Here is an 18,165-nt window from a genome sequence, read left to right as displayed (position 1 = left end):
TAAGGGCTGTGATCCGCTGTAGTTTAGTAATGGAGGGCCTATCAACATACGCTATCTCAGCTGCCTTTAGGTGAGCCATAAGCAGACACTATTGCTCTCCCTTTTGTCTTTTCCGGGTCGCAGAATATGAGATGACCAGGCCTCACGCACATGCCTTTGTGGTCTCCCACATCATCGAAGGGTTACTGGCCGTACCTGAATTGATATCCCAGAAGGTTTTAAATTCATGTAAAAAATATTTTATGAACCTGCTATCCTTCAATTAAAAAAGGGTCCATATGCCAATGTTGGGGACATAGCCCATCATCACTAGTCTTAACCTCCATATATACTGCGGCATGGTCAGAAATAGTTATATTGCCTATTTTACAGTACAATGTCAAGTTCAAAAGGGTTGAGAGGACAAAAAACATATTGATTCTGGTATGGCACTTGTGTGGGTTAGGATAGAAAGTAAAGTCTCTACCCTTGGGATGGAGACACCTCCACACATCTACCAGCCCCAACTCCCTATTCAGATCTGCCAGCTGCCTAGATCTTAAAGATATGCCCGCAGAGCTCCTAGGTATCCTGTCCATCTCTGGGTCAATGATACAATTAAAATCTCCCCCTATAATTGTATGGCGGATTCCGAGAGCCATCACCTTAGAGAACGCTTCCATTACAAATTTAAAAGGGTGTGCCGGGGGGCAATAAAGATTCAAAATCCCATATACCTCTCCATTTATTAGGGCTTTAATCAATATATACCATCCAGACTTATCTTTTATCTGGCTTAGCATTTAGAAAGGAAGATTCTTCCAAATAAGAATGGCTACTCTCCTACCTTTTGAACTGAAAGATGAAAAAAAACACCTGGCCAAACCCACCCTGTTGCAGCTTCGAGTGCTCCTTATCAAGTAAATGTGTCTCCTGTAAGAGAGCTATGTCAACCCCTTCTTTTTTAAGACTTGTTAATATCTTTTTCCTTTTGATTGGCGAGTGTCTTCCCTTGACATTCCAGGTGCACCACCTAAACAAATGGCTAGCCGTGATCATCCAGGCAAGACCGAGACCCCCCAGGAGGAAGAACCCCACCCAACAGACATTGAATACAGACCAAAAACAATTCATATATTAAAAAAAACTATTTAAAACAGTTAAATCAAAACAACTAAGAACTACTCCTAAATAAAAATAACAGAAAGTATATTTAGAGGGAGATTCTCCCCCTTGTTCACAGGGGGCACTATTACCTTCCAATAACCCCGCCATAACCTCTCCCAGCTAGGCCCTGCCCTCAGCCCAGGCATTACAAACTAAAATAAGTAAATTCCATTATCTTATAAAACAGAAGTTAAAAGTGGGCAACCCACCCACCCCCCTACACTATTAACTAGATATACTTAACAAAACAGCATAAGATAAAAATATTTGATTACAAAATTACAATCCCAGCAAGTATTAAGTAACTAAATAAGGAAAAACAACCCACTCAGAGACATCCCCCCAGTAATCAAATAAATCACGTGAGCTATATATCAGAGACCAAAGAAAGAATAAGGAACTAGCCCCCCACACCACCCCACCCCCAACACCCACACCCCCCTCCCCCACAAAGGGAAGATGGAGAAAAGAAGGAAAGATAAATGGCCAGCAAACTAAAGTCGTTGTCCATACAGTTCAAGTCTTGCAATCTATTTGAGAGCGTCCAGGAATTCTTTTACTTTTCCCGGTGATCCAAAGTTATATACAGATCCCCCCTTGACCGATATCACATGGAATATTGAATATTTGAGTCTCTCAAGAAACTTCTTCACCTTGTCAAATGCCCTCCTCTTGCTTACCACAGCCGGAGAAAAGTCCTGAAACAACATTGTCTTGGAGCCCTTGTACATCATGGCATGGGGATTCTTCCCCAAGACTCTGGAGGCCTCCAGCAGCATTTGCTTTTCCCAATAATGTTGCGGTCAGACTAGGAATGGGAGGGGGCACTGGTCCAATCTGGGCCTGCATACAGCGACCTGGTGGGCCCGCTCAACCTACACCCAACCTAGCTCCAACTCCAGTTTCAACAGCTGTGGGAGCCATTGCTCCAGGAAATTCGGGAAGGCCCAGAAACCGACTATTTTTCCAACGATCTGATAAGTTCCTCCAGGTCCAGACTCGGCGGTCCAAACCTGACCCACAGATGACTCAGAAGCAGTCTCCAAGGCCGCAACCTGGTGCTCCACCCCTCCAACACACCAAGTTTCTCAATCTCTTGGTCATGCTTCTGCAGCCGTCTTTTGCGAACTATGGGAGCCTTTGCCCTTAGTCATTTTTAAAAAAGCACCAAACTGTTAAAGTTTGATGCAAAATGGCTAAGGGTGCTGGGCAAAAACTATTTTAAATAATTTAACAGATGAAGCGAGGGTGGGCACCCCACTCTGCCTGAATCTTGGGCAGAGCTCTGCAGACCCAGACCTGCTGGGTCACTGCCATCTTGGATCTCACTTTGTAGTTTTAATTGTGTTGCTTGTTAGATGATTTTACTTTCTAATCAGTTATAGAGCCATGGAGATATACAGCACGGAAACAGATCCTTCGGTCCAACTCATCCATGCTGACCAGATATCCAAAATAAATCTCTTAAAAATAAAATCCAATAATCAGGAATAGACTGTAAAATTATAGGCAGATACACAAAGCATGATGGGAAGCCATGACAAAAATAGTCCAATGGGAATTAAGAGTTATTAAATTAGTGTCAACATCTTTCATATTATGAAGGGATCTGACAGATGTGCAGTGTGGCAGCACGGTGGCTCAGTGATTAGCACTGCTGCCTCACAGTGCCAGAGACCCGGGTACAATTCCCACCTCGGGTGACTGTGTGGAGCTTGCACATTCTCCCTGTGTCTGCCTGGGTTTCCTCCGGTGCTCTGGTTTCCTCCCATAATCCAAAGATGTACAGGCCTGGTGAATTGGTCATGCTAAATTGCCCGTAGTGTTTGTTGCATTAGTCAGGGGCAAATATAGGACAGGGGTTTGGGTCTGGGTGGGTTCCCCGTTGGAGGGTTGGTGTGGATTTATTGGGCCAAAACGCCTATTTCCATACGATAGGGAATCTAATCTAAAAATATATTTTCGTGCAGGAGTCCAAACCAAGGGCCATAAGTAAAAAAAAAAGTTATTTTAAAATCAATAAAGAGTTCAGAAGGAATATTTACACTTAGAGATGTTACAATGTGAAACTTGCAATCACATGGAGAAATTAAAGTGATTAGCAGAGATAAGGGCTAGTACAGGAAAAGAACATAAGTGAATAGAGAAGAAAAACAATAAAGGCATACTGAGAGGGTTAAGTGCAGTAGGGTGGGAGGAAACTGGTGTAGATCATAAATTTTGTCACAGCTCCATTAGACAGTAAGGCCAGTTTCTTTGGTGTGAAATCGATGCAGTTATAATAAGTTGCCTGCAGTGTTGCATCAAAAATCTGTTTTAAAATATCTACAAGGTACCGATAGGCTTCTTCAGAGACTCACTTCACAGAGGTACCTGATGGTTAGGGCCCACATTTTGTTGCTGATAGTTGTGGAAAGTTTCCTCATCATGCTGTTGCTCATTACTGGCTCAAACAAATCCTGTGAGTAACACGGTGGAAGTCAGCTTGAGAGCACTAGAGTCACTGAAGGTTACAAGAACCAAGACAAGTGGAGACAAGAGCAGCACAGATCTGACCAGAGCTGAAAGCAGCAGTCAGCAGATAATTCACCACAAATTCGGGAGGACAACAGGAGCTGTGATCTCCAGCATTTGTTGCTTTACACTGCCTCGGAAACTTATTGAGAGCTGGCCAGTGATTCAGGATCTCATGCCTGCCTCTACAGTATTATTTAAAATCAAAAAAGGTGCAACTGTGAGATTAATGACTAATGTCTCCAAAGCTCTGCTTGAAAGGGGTGACTGTCATGATGCCAAATACATCCCCAGACTGATTGTGGCAATGAGATACAAAAGCAGTGTCTTTAGCAAATACACATGGTGAGCAAACTGAAGCTAAGGTTGTCACCATATGAAAAATAGGTAGCTCAAGTATTTGCCTGGAAGAAATCTAATAATAATACTAACAACTCACACAGATGACCAACCAATTTGCCAGCATGGATCTGAACAAAATGGAAATGATAAAATTTGTTGTAATAATTCAATTTTCAGTTCCTCAAAGGCTGATTTTACTGTTTTGCACTACTGAGAGAAATGAATTGCATTCAAATAAAAGACAAAGCTACTGAATAAAACAGCAGAGCTCAATGACATTGATTTTTTAAAAAAGGTGTTTCCTGGGTGATGTTGAAAAGGAGCAAATTAAGTCCCTACTTTTTCACTCTACACCAGCTAATTATAGCTGCCTGACACAGACTGATGCCATCGTATTATAGTTATTTGAAGAAGCTTTCCTCTTGTTCATTGTATTCTTACTTGTCACTAAATCAATTATGCTCAGTAATTTGTGAGCATGAAATTAGAAGTTTGTTTTATGTTAAACAGACACAACAAATACATCTGTGAAAATACAATTACATACCCAAAATAGTGCTGGAACTCTGGAACAATATCAAAAAGCATGATGGGAATACTCAGCAGATCAGGCAGTATTTGTAGAGGGGAAAGACAAAGTAAATGTTGAACGTTGATGTCCTGTTCTAACCAAAGGATGATGACTTGAAACATTCAGGGAGATTTTTTAATCATTTAAAATTTGTCCACTTGCACTCCTGAATAGAAACTATTAACTCTGTTTTTCTCTCTAAAGATGTTGCAAACCTGAAGTATATTTTCAATAATGTATTGAGGAAATAGAATGATCTTTCTCATGCATTTGATTTTATTAATTTGTGGGATGTGGACAAGAATAGCATTGATTGCTAATTTCTTATTGCCTTTGAGAAGATGGTGATCCATCTTCCACAAGTCCATGGCAAAGCCACAGTGCTGTTATGAAGGGTATTCCAGGGTTTTGATCCTGTGACAATGAAGGGACAGCAACGTATTTCCAAGTCAAAATGTTGTAAGAGGGCTTTGCCTTCGATGGTGTCAAGCTTCTTGAGTGTCATTGGAGCTGGACTTATCTAAGCAAGTGGGGAGTATCCCATCATACTCTTACTAGTGGCTCATTGATGGAGGAAAGGAGTTGGATTTAGTCCATTAGCACTGAATTCCAAGTCCTGCTTTTACAATCACAAAAACCTAAGTGACTGATCCAATTAAGTTTCTAGCCAATGGTTGATCACCAGAATGTAAATAGTAATGATAATACTGAGTATTGATACTATCTGAAGAGTATCAAATGGTAATGACACTTTGTAGTTGTTTAATTTTAAAATTCCATCATGGGAAATGGGCATTGCTGACTGGCCGGCATTTATTGCTTGTTCCTAGTTGTCTTTGATGAGGTGGTGGTGAGCAGTTTTCTTGAACTGCTCATCGGTGACCAACAATGCTGTTAGAGAGCGAATTTCAAGATTTTGATCCAATGACACTGAATGAACAGCGATATATTTCCAAGTCAAGTGAAGTATTTTGTGCTGAATTGGCATATTAGAGATGGAATAAATAACCAATTTATACCATTGTTACAACACATTGCTGTTCTACTGAAGTGACTCATAACGACAAAATACCTCACCAGTTTGGAAAGTAAGGACAGAAGTCTAACATAAGTATATTTCAACATCACTCATGCTGGTGAGGTGGTGCGTTTACAGGAAAGATATTTTCCACAATTAGTTTTGTTTTAATCAGCATGGAGCATCTTTTTGTGCTGTCAGCTGCAACTGTGCAGGGAAGAGAATAACATCTCCCTCAGATTTTGCATTCTGAACAATCAGGTGAGCAATGAAACTTAGCAGTATGGAATTGGGGTGTTAGGGTTGTCGTCCAGTCAATCCTTGCCACTATTCCATGCGTGTGTGCTGTGTGACACTCCTAACAAGAGTAAAGCTGCATATTCTAACATCTTAACAGAAAAAGAAATCACAAGACCCTGAAACAAACAATATTCACAATACATGGACACTTGACAGTTTCAATAGTGATACTGAATCAATGATGATCATGAATTTCTCTGCCCTTGATGTTCACTTGCCAATTCCTACCTTTTGTACATATTTCTAAATTAACCCGTTCAGGCATTTCCAACATATCGCTGGGGCAGCTGGGACTCTAACCTGGACTGTGGTCTCTGGCCAGTTTCATGAGCGACAAAACAATTGTTAAAAAATGACTTGCAGCTTGTCATGCTGGCATAAACCTACTCTTGTGCTTGCCTGGGAACTAAATAAAAATTACTCAGTCTAATTAAACGTAAGTACTTTAAGTCAGGTCTGATGAAACATGGACTTGCTTTCTGTCCAGTGATGCTGCCTGACCTGCTGATTATTTGCAGCTTTTTTCTTTGTTTTTATTACTTAAAAGTTAAGAATATTGGCTAACTCTTATAATTTTTCATCAAGCAGTATTTTGTTACCTTTGCCAGTATTACATCTGGAGACAGGGATGCACTTAATGCTAAGGTTTTAATTGAAACTACAGTGTTTCTACCGCAATCACTGTGTTTTGGCAGTACAACTGCCATTGTGTTGTGGTGTTTAAATGTACCATTCAGCTCTAATTGGTTAAACAACTAAGTTGTGCCAAAATAGACAATATATACTGGAAATACTCGACAGTTAACATTTCAGGTTGAGGACTATTTAGGAGAAATGATAAAGTTAGAAATGCAATTGATTTGTGCAAGTGACAAGTAGCAAAAAGAACCAAAGGCAAGTTTTGTGCTGGGTGGAACACAGGAGGCATTAAGTGACAGAAGAGTTAGTCACCCAAGGTAATAGTGAGTGTTAATGGAGCAAGAAAAACATAGAAAGGAAAATATGTCCCTCAAGTGAGACAGCTGCCAAATGAAAGACAAGAGAAACATCAAAATGTATGAAGAAAAGAAAACAAAAATGGAGGCAAAGATTACAGTCTCTCTTTTTTTTCTTTCCTTCATTGGGATGTAACTATTACCGAAAAGCCCAGGATTTATTGCCCATCCCTAAAGTGCCCTTCAGTAGGTAGTTGTGAGCCACCTTCTTGAACAGTAGGCACAGCCACAGTGGTGTTAGGCAGAGAGCTCCCTAGTTTCAACTCAGCAACAGGGAAGAAATGAGGCAAAAGAAATGAGGAAGAAATGTGACTTTGGAGGGCAACTGCAGATGCTGGTGTTTCAGTGTGTCAGCTGACCTTTACCATCCTCAATGGCAGAAGTTACACATTTGGAATGTACCATCAAAAGAGGCAACATTCTCTGCTCCACCATTCAAACTGACAATGGCTGATCTTTATGTTTAAATCCATTTTCCCTTTGTCCCCATGCTCCTTGGTTCAGTAATATCATAATATTGAACATACTTAGTGACTAAATCCCCACACTGTCTGGAGTGGAGAATTCTAAAGATTCACCATTCTCTAAGTGAAGATATTCCTTCTTATCTCAGTCCTATATGGTCTCCCCCTAATTCTGAGACTCATCATTCAGGAGTCACTGGCCAAGGGAAACATTGCTGCCACTGTGTACAGATGATGAAAGGAGTGAACGTTTAAGGTGCTGGATATGGCGCAAATTAAAAGGCTGTTATGGACTGGATGGTGTCGGTCTTTGAGTCTGTTGAACCTGCACGCATTCACTGGTTATGGGTGTTACCAGCTCGCCCAGTATTTGGTGCCCATCTCTAGTCACCCTTGAGAAGGTAATTGTGAGCTGCTTCTTGAATTGTTGCAGTCCATTTGCTTTAGGGTACGCCCACAATGCTGTTAAGGAGGGAGTTTCAGGGTTTCAACCCAGCAACAATGAAGGGAGAGCGATATATTTCCAAGTCAGGATGGTGAGTAGCTGGGACAGGAACATGCTGGTAGTAGTGTTCCCAAGTATTTGTTGCCGCTGTCCTTCATGGTGATAGTTGTGATGGGTTTGAAAGATGTTGTCTAAGGAACCTTGGTAAAATTTTGCAGTGCATCTTGTAGTTAGTACACAATACTGCTATCGAGCATCAGTGCTGGAAGGACTAAATGTTTTTGGATGTGGTAGCCGTTAAGTGGGCTGCTTTGTCCTGGATGGCTACAAAATGTTCTTGTATCACTTCTGTTTATTTAGGCAAGTGGACAGAATTCCTTTATGCTCCTTAATAATGGTGGGCAGGCTTTGAGGAGTCAAGAGGAGAGTTACCAGGCATAGAATTCCCAGCCTCTGTCCTGCTTTTGTAGCCACAGTATTTCTTTAGCTGGTCCAGTTCAACTTCTAGTCAATGGTATCCCTCTGGGCGTTAATGATGAGCTATTCATTGAATGAATGGGAAGGTGGTTACATTCTGTCATGTTGGAGATGGTCATTGTCTTGCAGTTGTATGATGCCAATGTAATTTGCCACTTCTCAGCCCAAACTTAAAATGTTGAACTGAATGTAAAGTCCAGAAGCTTTGGAACTGCCTGATGGAATGATGAGGCCCCTGTTCTTGAAGACTATGGGCTTTGTTGGAACACTGCAGCAGGCTGAAGAAAGAAATGTCAGCTTGAGAGCAAGGTGGTGAATTCAAATGACAGGCAACTAGAAGCTGAGGGTAATGCTTGCAGTCACCTAATCTATGTCCACGAGATTAAAAGACATCTGCACTGATGGTCTGCAGGCTTGGTTAGTGTGTGTGAGAGAGAAAAGAGAGAGAGGAAAAAGAAGAGAGAGAGAGATGAGAGAGAAAGGAGAGAACATAGAGTCATAGAGATGTACAGCACGGAAACAGACCCTTCGGTCCAACCCATCCACGCCGACTAGATATCCCAACCCAATCTAGTCCCACCTGCCAGCACCCAGCCCCTATCCCTCCAAGTCCTTCCTATTCATATACCCATCCAAAAGCCTCTTAAATGTTGCAATTGTACCAGAAGAGAAGAGACAGAGAGATTGAGAGAAGAGAGAGTGAGAGCAGAGAGAGAGAGAGAGAAAGAAAAAGGTGCCATAAGGAGGGCAGGGGTTTTGAGGGTGATAGATCTGTTCCATTAAATTTGATTCTCTCTCCAGTGATGTTGCCAGACGTGCTGTGTGTTTCCAGCATTACTGACTTTATTTCAGATTTCCAGAACCTGCATTAGCAATCTGCTCACTTTTAAATACCCTGCTTGCTTCTGTGTGCAAATTCTGTCTCTCATCATCCCTATAAAGGACAGTCGTGGCTAGTCAGGAGCATTCTTGGGTCTGAGGCAGAAGGTTGTTGAGTTCACTTCCATCTCCGAGGTTTAAGCACTTCCATCTCCAAAGTCTGTGCTGGCATGGCCGCCTAGTACTGTGGAGGTGGCACACTGTCAGAGCTGCTGTTGTTTATTTGAAAATTGTTAAACTAGTGCTGAATCTGCCAGCTTGCCTGGAAAAGAACCTGTTGCACTGTTTACAACAAGAGCAGAGAAGTTACATTTGGAGTCCTGGCCAATGTTTGTCTCTCAACATCACAAAAACAGATTGCCTGGACAGTATCATATTGCTGTTTGTAGGAATTTGTTGTATACATATTGGGCACTGTGTTTCCCACATTGCAACAGTGGCTATACTTAAAATGTACTTCCTTGGCTGTACTTGGAACTATCTGGTGGTCATGAAAAACATGATACAAATGTTCTCCTTCATTTTAAACTGTACAGCCCAAAAATATGCTGCCTACTGTTGTTGTACAAGATGGTTCTAAAAGAGATAAATGTTGGAGACTGTATTAAGCTTCTCCCAATAAGATGTTAAATTATCTCAGGTAGAGAATTAAAAGGCAAACTAGAGATCATGACGTGGTGAAAAGTGACATCCTTGGCTCCTGGTACATGTCCAAGTAGCTGATAGAATGTGTACCCTATTGCTATCCGTGTAATAAACTGCATCTTCCTGTTTAAACAAGTGTGCCCTCTTTTAAGGACTAGAGGTGTATCCTCTACCACTGTTATGCCAACAGGTCCTTAGACACTCTATGATAAAGGAGGAGTGGTAGCAGCACACTACCCCGACCATTAGCTGGTAACAATTGGCTTCATGATGTTATGCAGCAGAAGGATTGTTACTTAATACCTCAAGATAACAACTGTGCAGAAAAACTAATTCAACCCAGCACAAAGGAAATTCATAAGACAAGTGAGAGCTGTTTAATGAGGAAAGGTTGAGTAGTCTCATTGGAATTGAGAAGAATGACAGGGGACTTGACATTTTAGATATGGAAATATAGATTCCCTCCTCTGGGAGAGTCTAGGGCCAGAGAGCATAATCTCAGAATAAGGGGTCACACATTTAACACAGTGATAAGAAAAAATGTCTTTCTCTCAGGAGGTTAGCGAATCTGTGGAACTCTACCACAGAGGCTGTGGATACTGTCGTTAAATATATCCAAGGCTGAGATAGATGAATTTTTAATCAGTAAAGGACTCAAGGGTTAAGGAAAAGGCAGGAGAAAATGGTCAAAGATTATCACATTAGCCATGGGGTGGCATGGTGGCTCAGTAGCTAGCACTGCTGCCTTACAGCACCATGGTCCCAGGTTTAATTCCAGCCTCAGGCGACTGTCTGTGAAAAGTTTGCACATTCTCCCCATGTCTGCATTGGGTGCTCTGGTTTCCTCCCACAGTCCAAAGATGTGCAGGTCAGGTGAATTGACCATGCTAAATTGCCCGTAGTGTTAAGTGTATTGGTCAGAGGGAATTGGGTCTGGGTGGGTTACACTTCAGAGGGTCGGTGTGGACTGGTTAGGCCAAAGGGCCTGTTTCCACACTGTAGGGAATCTGATCTCACTGATTGGCAAAGTGGGCTGAATAGCCTACTTCTGCTCCTATGATCTTTTGTTGAGTATTTACTTTTAAAAGCATGACTGATTTTAAGAACACTCAAGACAAGCAAATAGTCAGCAGCAGTAAGAACGTCAACAGACAAGCAGTTAGCAGAATACATGGAAGAAACAGCACAGTCAGAGCAGCAGTCCAAGCGAAAATCCTCACCACAAAACTCGCAAGAGGTGCACAAGAAGCCCTATGGGCTTGTAAGATAGTTTTTTAAAAAAGGAGCCACACTTGACAGTTGCTACAGAGAAGAAATATCTGTATGGGGTAGTCCCAGTTTGTGCTTCAGCTGGGAAGTAACTATTTGAATTTCAAGAGTAAAGTTCAAAATCCCTTTGGGCAAGGGGAAAGATAACGTGAAACAAGTGGCATAGGAGCAACCCAGTATGAACAGAAATAAAAAGGGAACACTTACCATTCTCAGTGAGCGATGTTGCCATCATGAGGGAACACTAAAGTGGTGAAGTCAATGGCCACTAAAATAATTAATACCAAGATTTGAACAGACTTAAGACAACAATGTGCAATTTAGAAGATTTAGCAGACAGAGTCTGACAAAAGAAGATAGAAGCATTAAGACTGATAGGATTGGGAGATTTATAAGTTAAAATATAGATTTGACAGGAGAATTTCTTTAGACTGCAGCGGCAGAAGTTTATTTATTTTTAAAAGAAATAAGGAAAAAGATACATATTGTATATTAGGATATGAAAGTTACGATAGTGCCCAAATTGTCACAGAGATGCAGGAAGTTTCCATTGTGGCTGCAGAAGGAGGGAAAATCTCAATTTTGCCAACAGGAAGTGGGAAACCACCATTTTTATTTCATGGGTTAAACAGAAGACAAGTTTGGACATCTTAAATAAAACAGATTTAACACACAGACTTTCTTCAAAATTAAATACTTAATTTTATGCTGAGCAAACAAATTCTCAATTGTATGGAATAGGGCCTAAAGCAAATTACATTATGAATCAAGAGATAAGAAGGCACATTATCTTTGAAGACGTTATTCAAGATTTTCATAATTACTTTAATCTTAGAACAAATAAAGCTTATTGAAAGAATATATATAAAACAGAAGAGTTCATCATCCACGGAAATCCATGGATAATTTAATGATCTCCATAAAATCAGTGGACAACTGTGACCATGGGCCTTTCAAATCAGAAATCACAAGAAATAGAATTGCTTTTGGCATTATTGATACATCATCATCAGATATGTTACAATGCAAACGACATTTTGACCTTGGAGAAGTCAACTCAAATTGGACTGGATGCAGAAATCAGGAAGACTGACAGACAAATGCCAGACAAGAATGAAATAATCTGTCCACTTTATAAGGGACAAACACCTTAAAGGTACACAAGGCAAGACAACACAAAAACTAGGCAAACAGCAGACACTAAAGAGTCAATGTCAGCAATGTGGAACAAAAAAGCCTCACTGGCACAAACAATGCCTTTTCAATTTGGATCTAGGTCTGCTAAGATTGAACTCAAGTTATCTTCTCCTTATGGACAGAGCTTACCAACTCATCAGTCACAGCTCATCCCACCCCATCATCGTACCTGTTCTCCCTTTATAGGTTTTTTTTTATGAGACCCAGAAGTGCTCTTACATACAACAGAATGTTTGTTTCTCCCCATCACCAAACTACCTGTGGTATTTTCCCATCTCTTAACTACCACCAGTAAACATCCATGTTTTCTGCTTGATTGATTTCCATGCAAAGCCAGTTAAGAACAATGTAGACCACCAAAGGTGAGGGAGGGACCACCAAAGGCGAGAAAAGGAGGAGGTGAACCAAAAGTGTTGGAAGGGGAGATAAAGCACTCTAGCCCTTTGCGGTGCCCACCTCCCTCTAAAAGCATTGAGGGTATTGGTGGATACTACATGCCCTTTCTCCAACAACACCCAAGCATAACACATCTGTGTGTTCCCCATTTATATTTACTCAAACACTTCAGACCATAAAGCCATAAGAAATAGGGATAGGAGTAGGTTGTTTGGCCTGTCATGTATCCTCGACCATACAATGGGATCATGACTGATCCAACAGTCCTCATGTCCTTCTTGCTTTTTCCCATAACCCTTTATTCCCCTGCTGATGAAGGAAGTATCTATCTCAGCCTTAAATATACACAAATTACTCCCAACTCCATCTAAAATCATGACCTTTTCCACCTGTCCACCTTGCTTCCCACCTATCTGCTCCACCCTCCTATCCGACCTATCACCATTACCCCCACCTCCATCTAAAACCCTAATGCACTTTCAGCCACCTTTCCCCCAGCCCCAACCCCCTCACCCCTCCCATTTATCTATCCAACCCCTCGGCTCACAAGCCTCATTCCTGATTAAGGGCTTTTGCCTGAAAGGTTGATTCTCCTGCTCTTCGGATGCTGTCTGACCTGCTGTGCTTTTCCAGTGCCACACTTGTCAATTCTGACCTCCAGCATCTGCAGTCCTCACCCTCTAAGCCCTTTAAGAATCTTATATGTTTCAAAGAGATCACCTCCCATTCTTCTAAAGTCCAATGAGTAGAGTCCCAACCAAATTAGTCTTTGCTCATTAGACAATCCCCTCCATTTCAGGGATCATCCTAGTGAACCTTCTCTGAACTGCCTCCAATGAAATTATGTCATTTGTTCAATAAGGGGACAAAAATTGCTCACAGTATTCTAGATGTGACCTCACTAGCACTTTAATAGCAGCCGCTAAAATCTCACAATCATTAAAAACTTCTACTTCTTGAGATATTCTCAGTTTGTTCTATAGTCCTTGTTCTTGTTCAACTACATCTTCTACTCGCCCTTTGATCTCATTCTGGCCTACTAATACAAGATCTCCCCATCCTCAGAGCAGAATTTCTTTCTCAATTCCACAAGCTTTCCCAAGAGCCTGTTCACTTCGAAGGACTTTCCAAAAACAATTGCCTTGTCAAAGTTCATTTCTGCTAGTTTCATTGCTAGCTTATCAATAGCAAAATTACTTCAATTAACACTATTTTTGTACTGGTACAGGTTTATTCATTCAATAGGAAATCACCAGTCTTTTCAGTGACTTCAGCATGCTGACATTCCAAAACTTGTAACCGATAGAACTTTCAAAATCCTTACCCTTATTTTGTCCTTATTATTTAAAGAACTTAAGAAACTTTTATGACAACCTGTTGTACAACCTGTGGATACACATCCACTCTCTGAAACCATGCAAGTGAATGAGCTGTCGCTTCTTGCAATTAGTACAATTTCCTCTCTTTGATCAGTATCACCGCCTTCTCCATTCAAACCCTCCGTATCATGAACTGATCTCAAAAACCTTATTTCATTTAGCACATCCAGAGAGTCTTGCATTGCCACTATCATTGAACCATCCATTCAATGTGTTACTGCTGAATAAACCATTTCAGCCAAAAAATGTTTTCCCAGAGATTTGCTCCAAAAGTCTGCTTCTTTTGATAATCTAATTTCTGTTAACACTATACGCATTTGAGATGTTAGCCCAATTCAACAATTGAAAGCAAATACTGAATTTTGGAATCTCCAAGTAGAATTTTGTCAAGATTGAATGTAATCTTTTAAATTCCATGCTATGGCATAACCATCCAACTTTCTAAATTACTAAAGTCTGACAATGCCTTACATGCATTTTACGATTTTTAAAAAGATTTTGTCCATAAACTTCAATAGATTATGTAAACTGATCTTCAGTGTCCAATTCTTCAGGCTTCAACTCTGAGAATGCTTTACATACAATTCTGCTTGAGAAGGAAACAACAGTGCAATGTTTTACCTTGTCTTTTCTTCGGTAAGGAAATATCCCTGTCCAAATCGCCATTTCATTTTTCTATTCCACAGAATGGCATGTAATTAAGGTGAGAGGGAGAAAGTTCACAAGGAGATGTGAGGGGCAAGTTTTTTTTTTACACAGAGAGTGTGATAGGTGGCTGGAATGTGCTGCCATGGGTGGTGGTGATGGAGACAATTACGATGTGGACATTTAAGGGGCTTTTAGTTAAGCATATGAATATGCAAGGAATGGAGGGATATGGGCCAAGGGCAGATGAAAGGGATTAGTTTAGTTTGGTTCATGTTTGGCACAACATTGGCCAAAGGGCCTATTCCTGTGCTGTACTGTACTATGCTGTATAAGGTTCGGCTTCACAGAACATCAGTGGGAAACTGTATCCCAACAATTGTTTTCAACCATTCTTCTCAATAGTAATTCAAATTTACAAGTAGTTGCCTGAAAAAGAACTCTTAAGTTTCAATTTTGACACTTAGGCAACTATCCTCTGCTACCAAAGTCAATCCAAATTGAAATCTGTTGGTGAAATAAAATGTGGCACAACTTTTCTATGTGCATAGGGATTATTGACTGCTCAATCACACAGCTCATTCCACCTCCAGTACCACCTATTCTCATTGCATATTTACTCAGTCACCTAATTAATCAATGAAACAGAGTCTGGAACTTCACTCTTGCTGTACCGATGCTTGCTTTACTAAACGACATCTGTAAAACATCTGGTCAATTCTAGAAAGTATGTAAAAGCAGGAACAGTTTCAGACCAGCAACAAGCCAAGTGCCTCCCAGAATCACAGAAGTGCTATTGCACAGAGGGAATCCATTCAGTGCATTGTGTTAAATGAGTACTTAGTGCCAATCTCCAGCTTTCTCCCCATGCCTTTGCACAGTACAGCACGACCCCCATATCCCCCATACCCCCATTTTCCATAGTTTCACTTACCCACTGGTTATCATGTCCAGAACATATAAAAGGTAACGTTCCAGAAGAATTGACCAGGAGGCAGCCGGGAAGGTACATTTTCCAGTGAAACCATTGGGTTTGCTCTTATCCTGTTGCAGTTTCAGTCTTCCACAGTAGATCCTGAAACACAACTCCCATGGGTACGGGGGGGGGGGGGGGGGGGGGGGGGGGGGGGACTACTGTATTTTTTTAACCGAATAATCATTCAATGAACACTTGAATGCATCAATTAAATTGCCTTGCTTGATATCAACATCTTTGAGGTAGCAGAAAATGTCCAACTAGTTCCAAAAGAGAGCAAAATAATAAGCAAAACCAAGTTAAACCAAGTCTGTTCTGAGAGAAACCAGTCAGAGAATAACTGGTTCAGGAACAAACTGTTGTCATCTCATCAGTCAATGGGCAAACAGGAAAAGATTTAATTGAGCTTCTTAGACTAACAGTGGAATCCAGAAATAATCTATTGAAATGACCAATATTGGCATAAGAGAAGAGATTCAAATGGTCAACGGGAAGGAAATGTATGACTGTAAAGGAATGGGGCAAAAATCTTTTCCATCCCTATCATCACCATGAATATTCAGATGACAGAAATCATCAAAGTTGCCAGCAGAAGCAAATATTGTTCACAAGAATGAGCAGTGCAACTCACTTGAGATCATTCAGGAATCATTAACTGAAGTAGTTCAGACACCAAAACTACCTGCAAAACAAATTATTAGAACAAATTTGAATTTGACATCTGATGATAAAAGGACACAAATTCAAGTTGTTCACTTTACTTATTTGGCTTCCAAAGACAAAATTTTGAATACAAATGACCTGGAGAATGCTAAATAAACAGCAATACTCCAGTAGCATGAATGAAAATGGGAAAATGTCTAGTTCACTTGGAAGACATCCACAGAAGGTAAATAAAGACTTCCAGTCTTCTCAACAAGTTCAAGACCTTACATGCTTCAACATAGATGCATTAGCAGAATGAGAATAAAGATTTACTTGAAGAAAAATGGAGTTACGTTGCATGGGACTCAATGGAATCCAGAAGAACATCCAGATTCATTCACAGTCAAAAAGTAGAAATAGCCTGAGATAAAAATTCCAGAATAATGTAAAGGAAGAAAGAACTTGTTTCAACAGAACTTCTTCCGTGATGGATTTCATGAGATTAAATGTCTCTGAGATGTTGGCGTGGGGCAAGTACCTGAGTTAGCATTGAAGAATTCTTCTGAGAAGGGAGTACAGGAGACCAGGGGTCCTACAGATAATGGACCAACTTGTTGTTGAGAGGAACAACATCCCCTGCAAAAGACATCCACAAGACAAGAGATTCTTCAGCACAGGAATGATTCACGGACCATTCAAAGTCACAATCTGAATCAAGGACACATTCTTCAAGCTGAACTTCTACCAATCTTCCAAGTATGAAGAGAATGTACTCTAAAAGAATTTTTGCCTGAAGTTAAAGACTTGGAGGGGTATTGGGGTCCACATTGATCCTCCAAAGAGTAACCCATCCAGACCCATTCCCTTACCCTATATCTACCCCTGAGTAATGCACCTAACACTATGAGCAATTTAGCATGACCATCTCTGGACGAAACCCACACAGACACAGGGAGAATGTGCAAACTCCTCACTGGAATCAAACCTGGGTCCCTGGTGCTGTGAGGCAGCAGTGCCAACCACTGAGCCACTGTACCACTCCATTATGGTTTTGAAACAGTAGATGCTGGAGTTGGGTTTAAGGTCCACCCAATCTGATCACGTCAGATAGTTTTGGGTGAAGAATTGGGAAATTAGCCTGAAATCTCTTTGGGGTCAGATATGTTATGGCTGACTCCTTTGTAATTTTGTCTAGTTAGCTAATACATCTTGTACCTATTACCTAACAAACTGTGTCTCTTTTTAAGAATGGTTCATCCTGTACCACTGCCAACCAAACATTCTCTTAGATCCAATATAGACAGGACATTTCATGGCAGCACTCTACCAAAACCATTCCCTGGCAGTGGGTGGTTCTCCAGCATATATGATTACTCATTCTAGTTAAGTTACATCCCGGTGTGCAACATCCAATATATTGTGTTGGGTCACTGTAAAACTAAATTATGTCTGTAGCTAAGACTAAGACCAAAATCATCACAGCATTGTCCATTCACTTAGTCAGTTTACAGGCTTCAATAAACAATGTGATCAACCACACAATGAAGTATTCAATTTCACTATCATTTCTGTCCTCCTTCACAAACTATAGTTACATATGTCAATCTGAAAATAAAAATAACTACTTACATGAGGCTTAGGCATTTGAGATGTGAAAAAGGAATTAGGAAGCAGTACATAAATATATCTTTTCACCCATGGCACAGTTTAATTTTTGACAGTAAAGAATAATTTTCTTTCTGCCTTTATAACAATATTGAAAATGAACACAGCTACAAGGCAGAAGTGAAGCAAAATTTAGAAGTTGGCTTCAAAATTACTTGTAAATGTATTAAAAAGAAAGTATAGTGAATACCTGCCCC

The 18,165-nt window shown here is 40.6% G+C and overlaps 1 protein-coding gene across 3 annotated transcripts in view; it reads right to left on the bottom strand.

Moving 5' to 3' along the window:
- Positions 1 to 18,165, bottom strand: part of LOC140495730 (connector enhancer of kinase suppressor of ras 2) — a 577,745-nt gene that overhangs the window by 536,858 nt on the left and 22,722 nt on the right. Inside the window, exon 1 of one of the 3 annotated variants that reach the window (XM_072594775.1) lies at positions 16,290 to 16,322. The exons of the other annotated variants lie outside the window; for them this stretch is intronic. Within the exon in view, the coding sequence (XP_072450876.1) occupies positions 16,290 to 16,299 (10 nt within the window). The 5' untranslated portion in view covers positions 16,300 to 16,322. Of the gene's footprint in view, positions 1 to 16,289; positions 16,323 to 18,165 lie in introns of those variants that run through there. 3 annotated transcript variants of the gene reach the window in all.

This window comes from Chiloscyllium punctatum, chromosome 25, assembly GCF_047496795.1.
Source record: "Chiloscyllium punctatum isolate Juve2018m chromosome 25, sChiPun1.3, whole genome shotgun sequence".
NCBI classification, from domain to species: domain Eukaryota; kingdom Metazoa; phylum Chordata; class Chondrichthyes; order Orectolobiformes; family Hemiscylliidae; genus Chiloscyllium; species Chiloscyllium punctatum.
The sequence above is the reverse complement of the archived record's forward strand: the minus strand, read 5'-3'. Positions and strand labels throughout refer to the sequence as shown.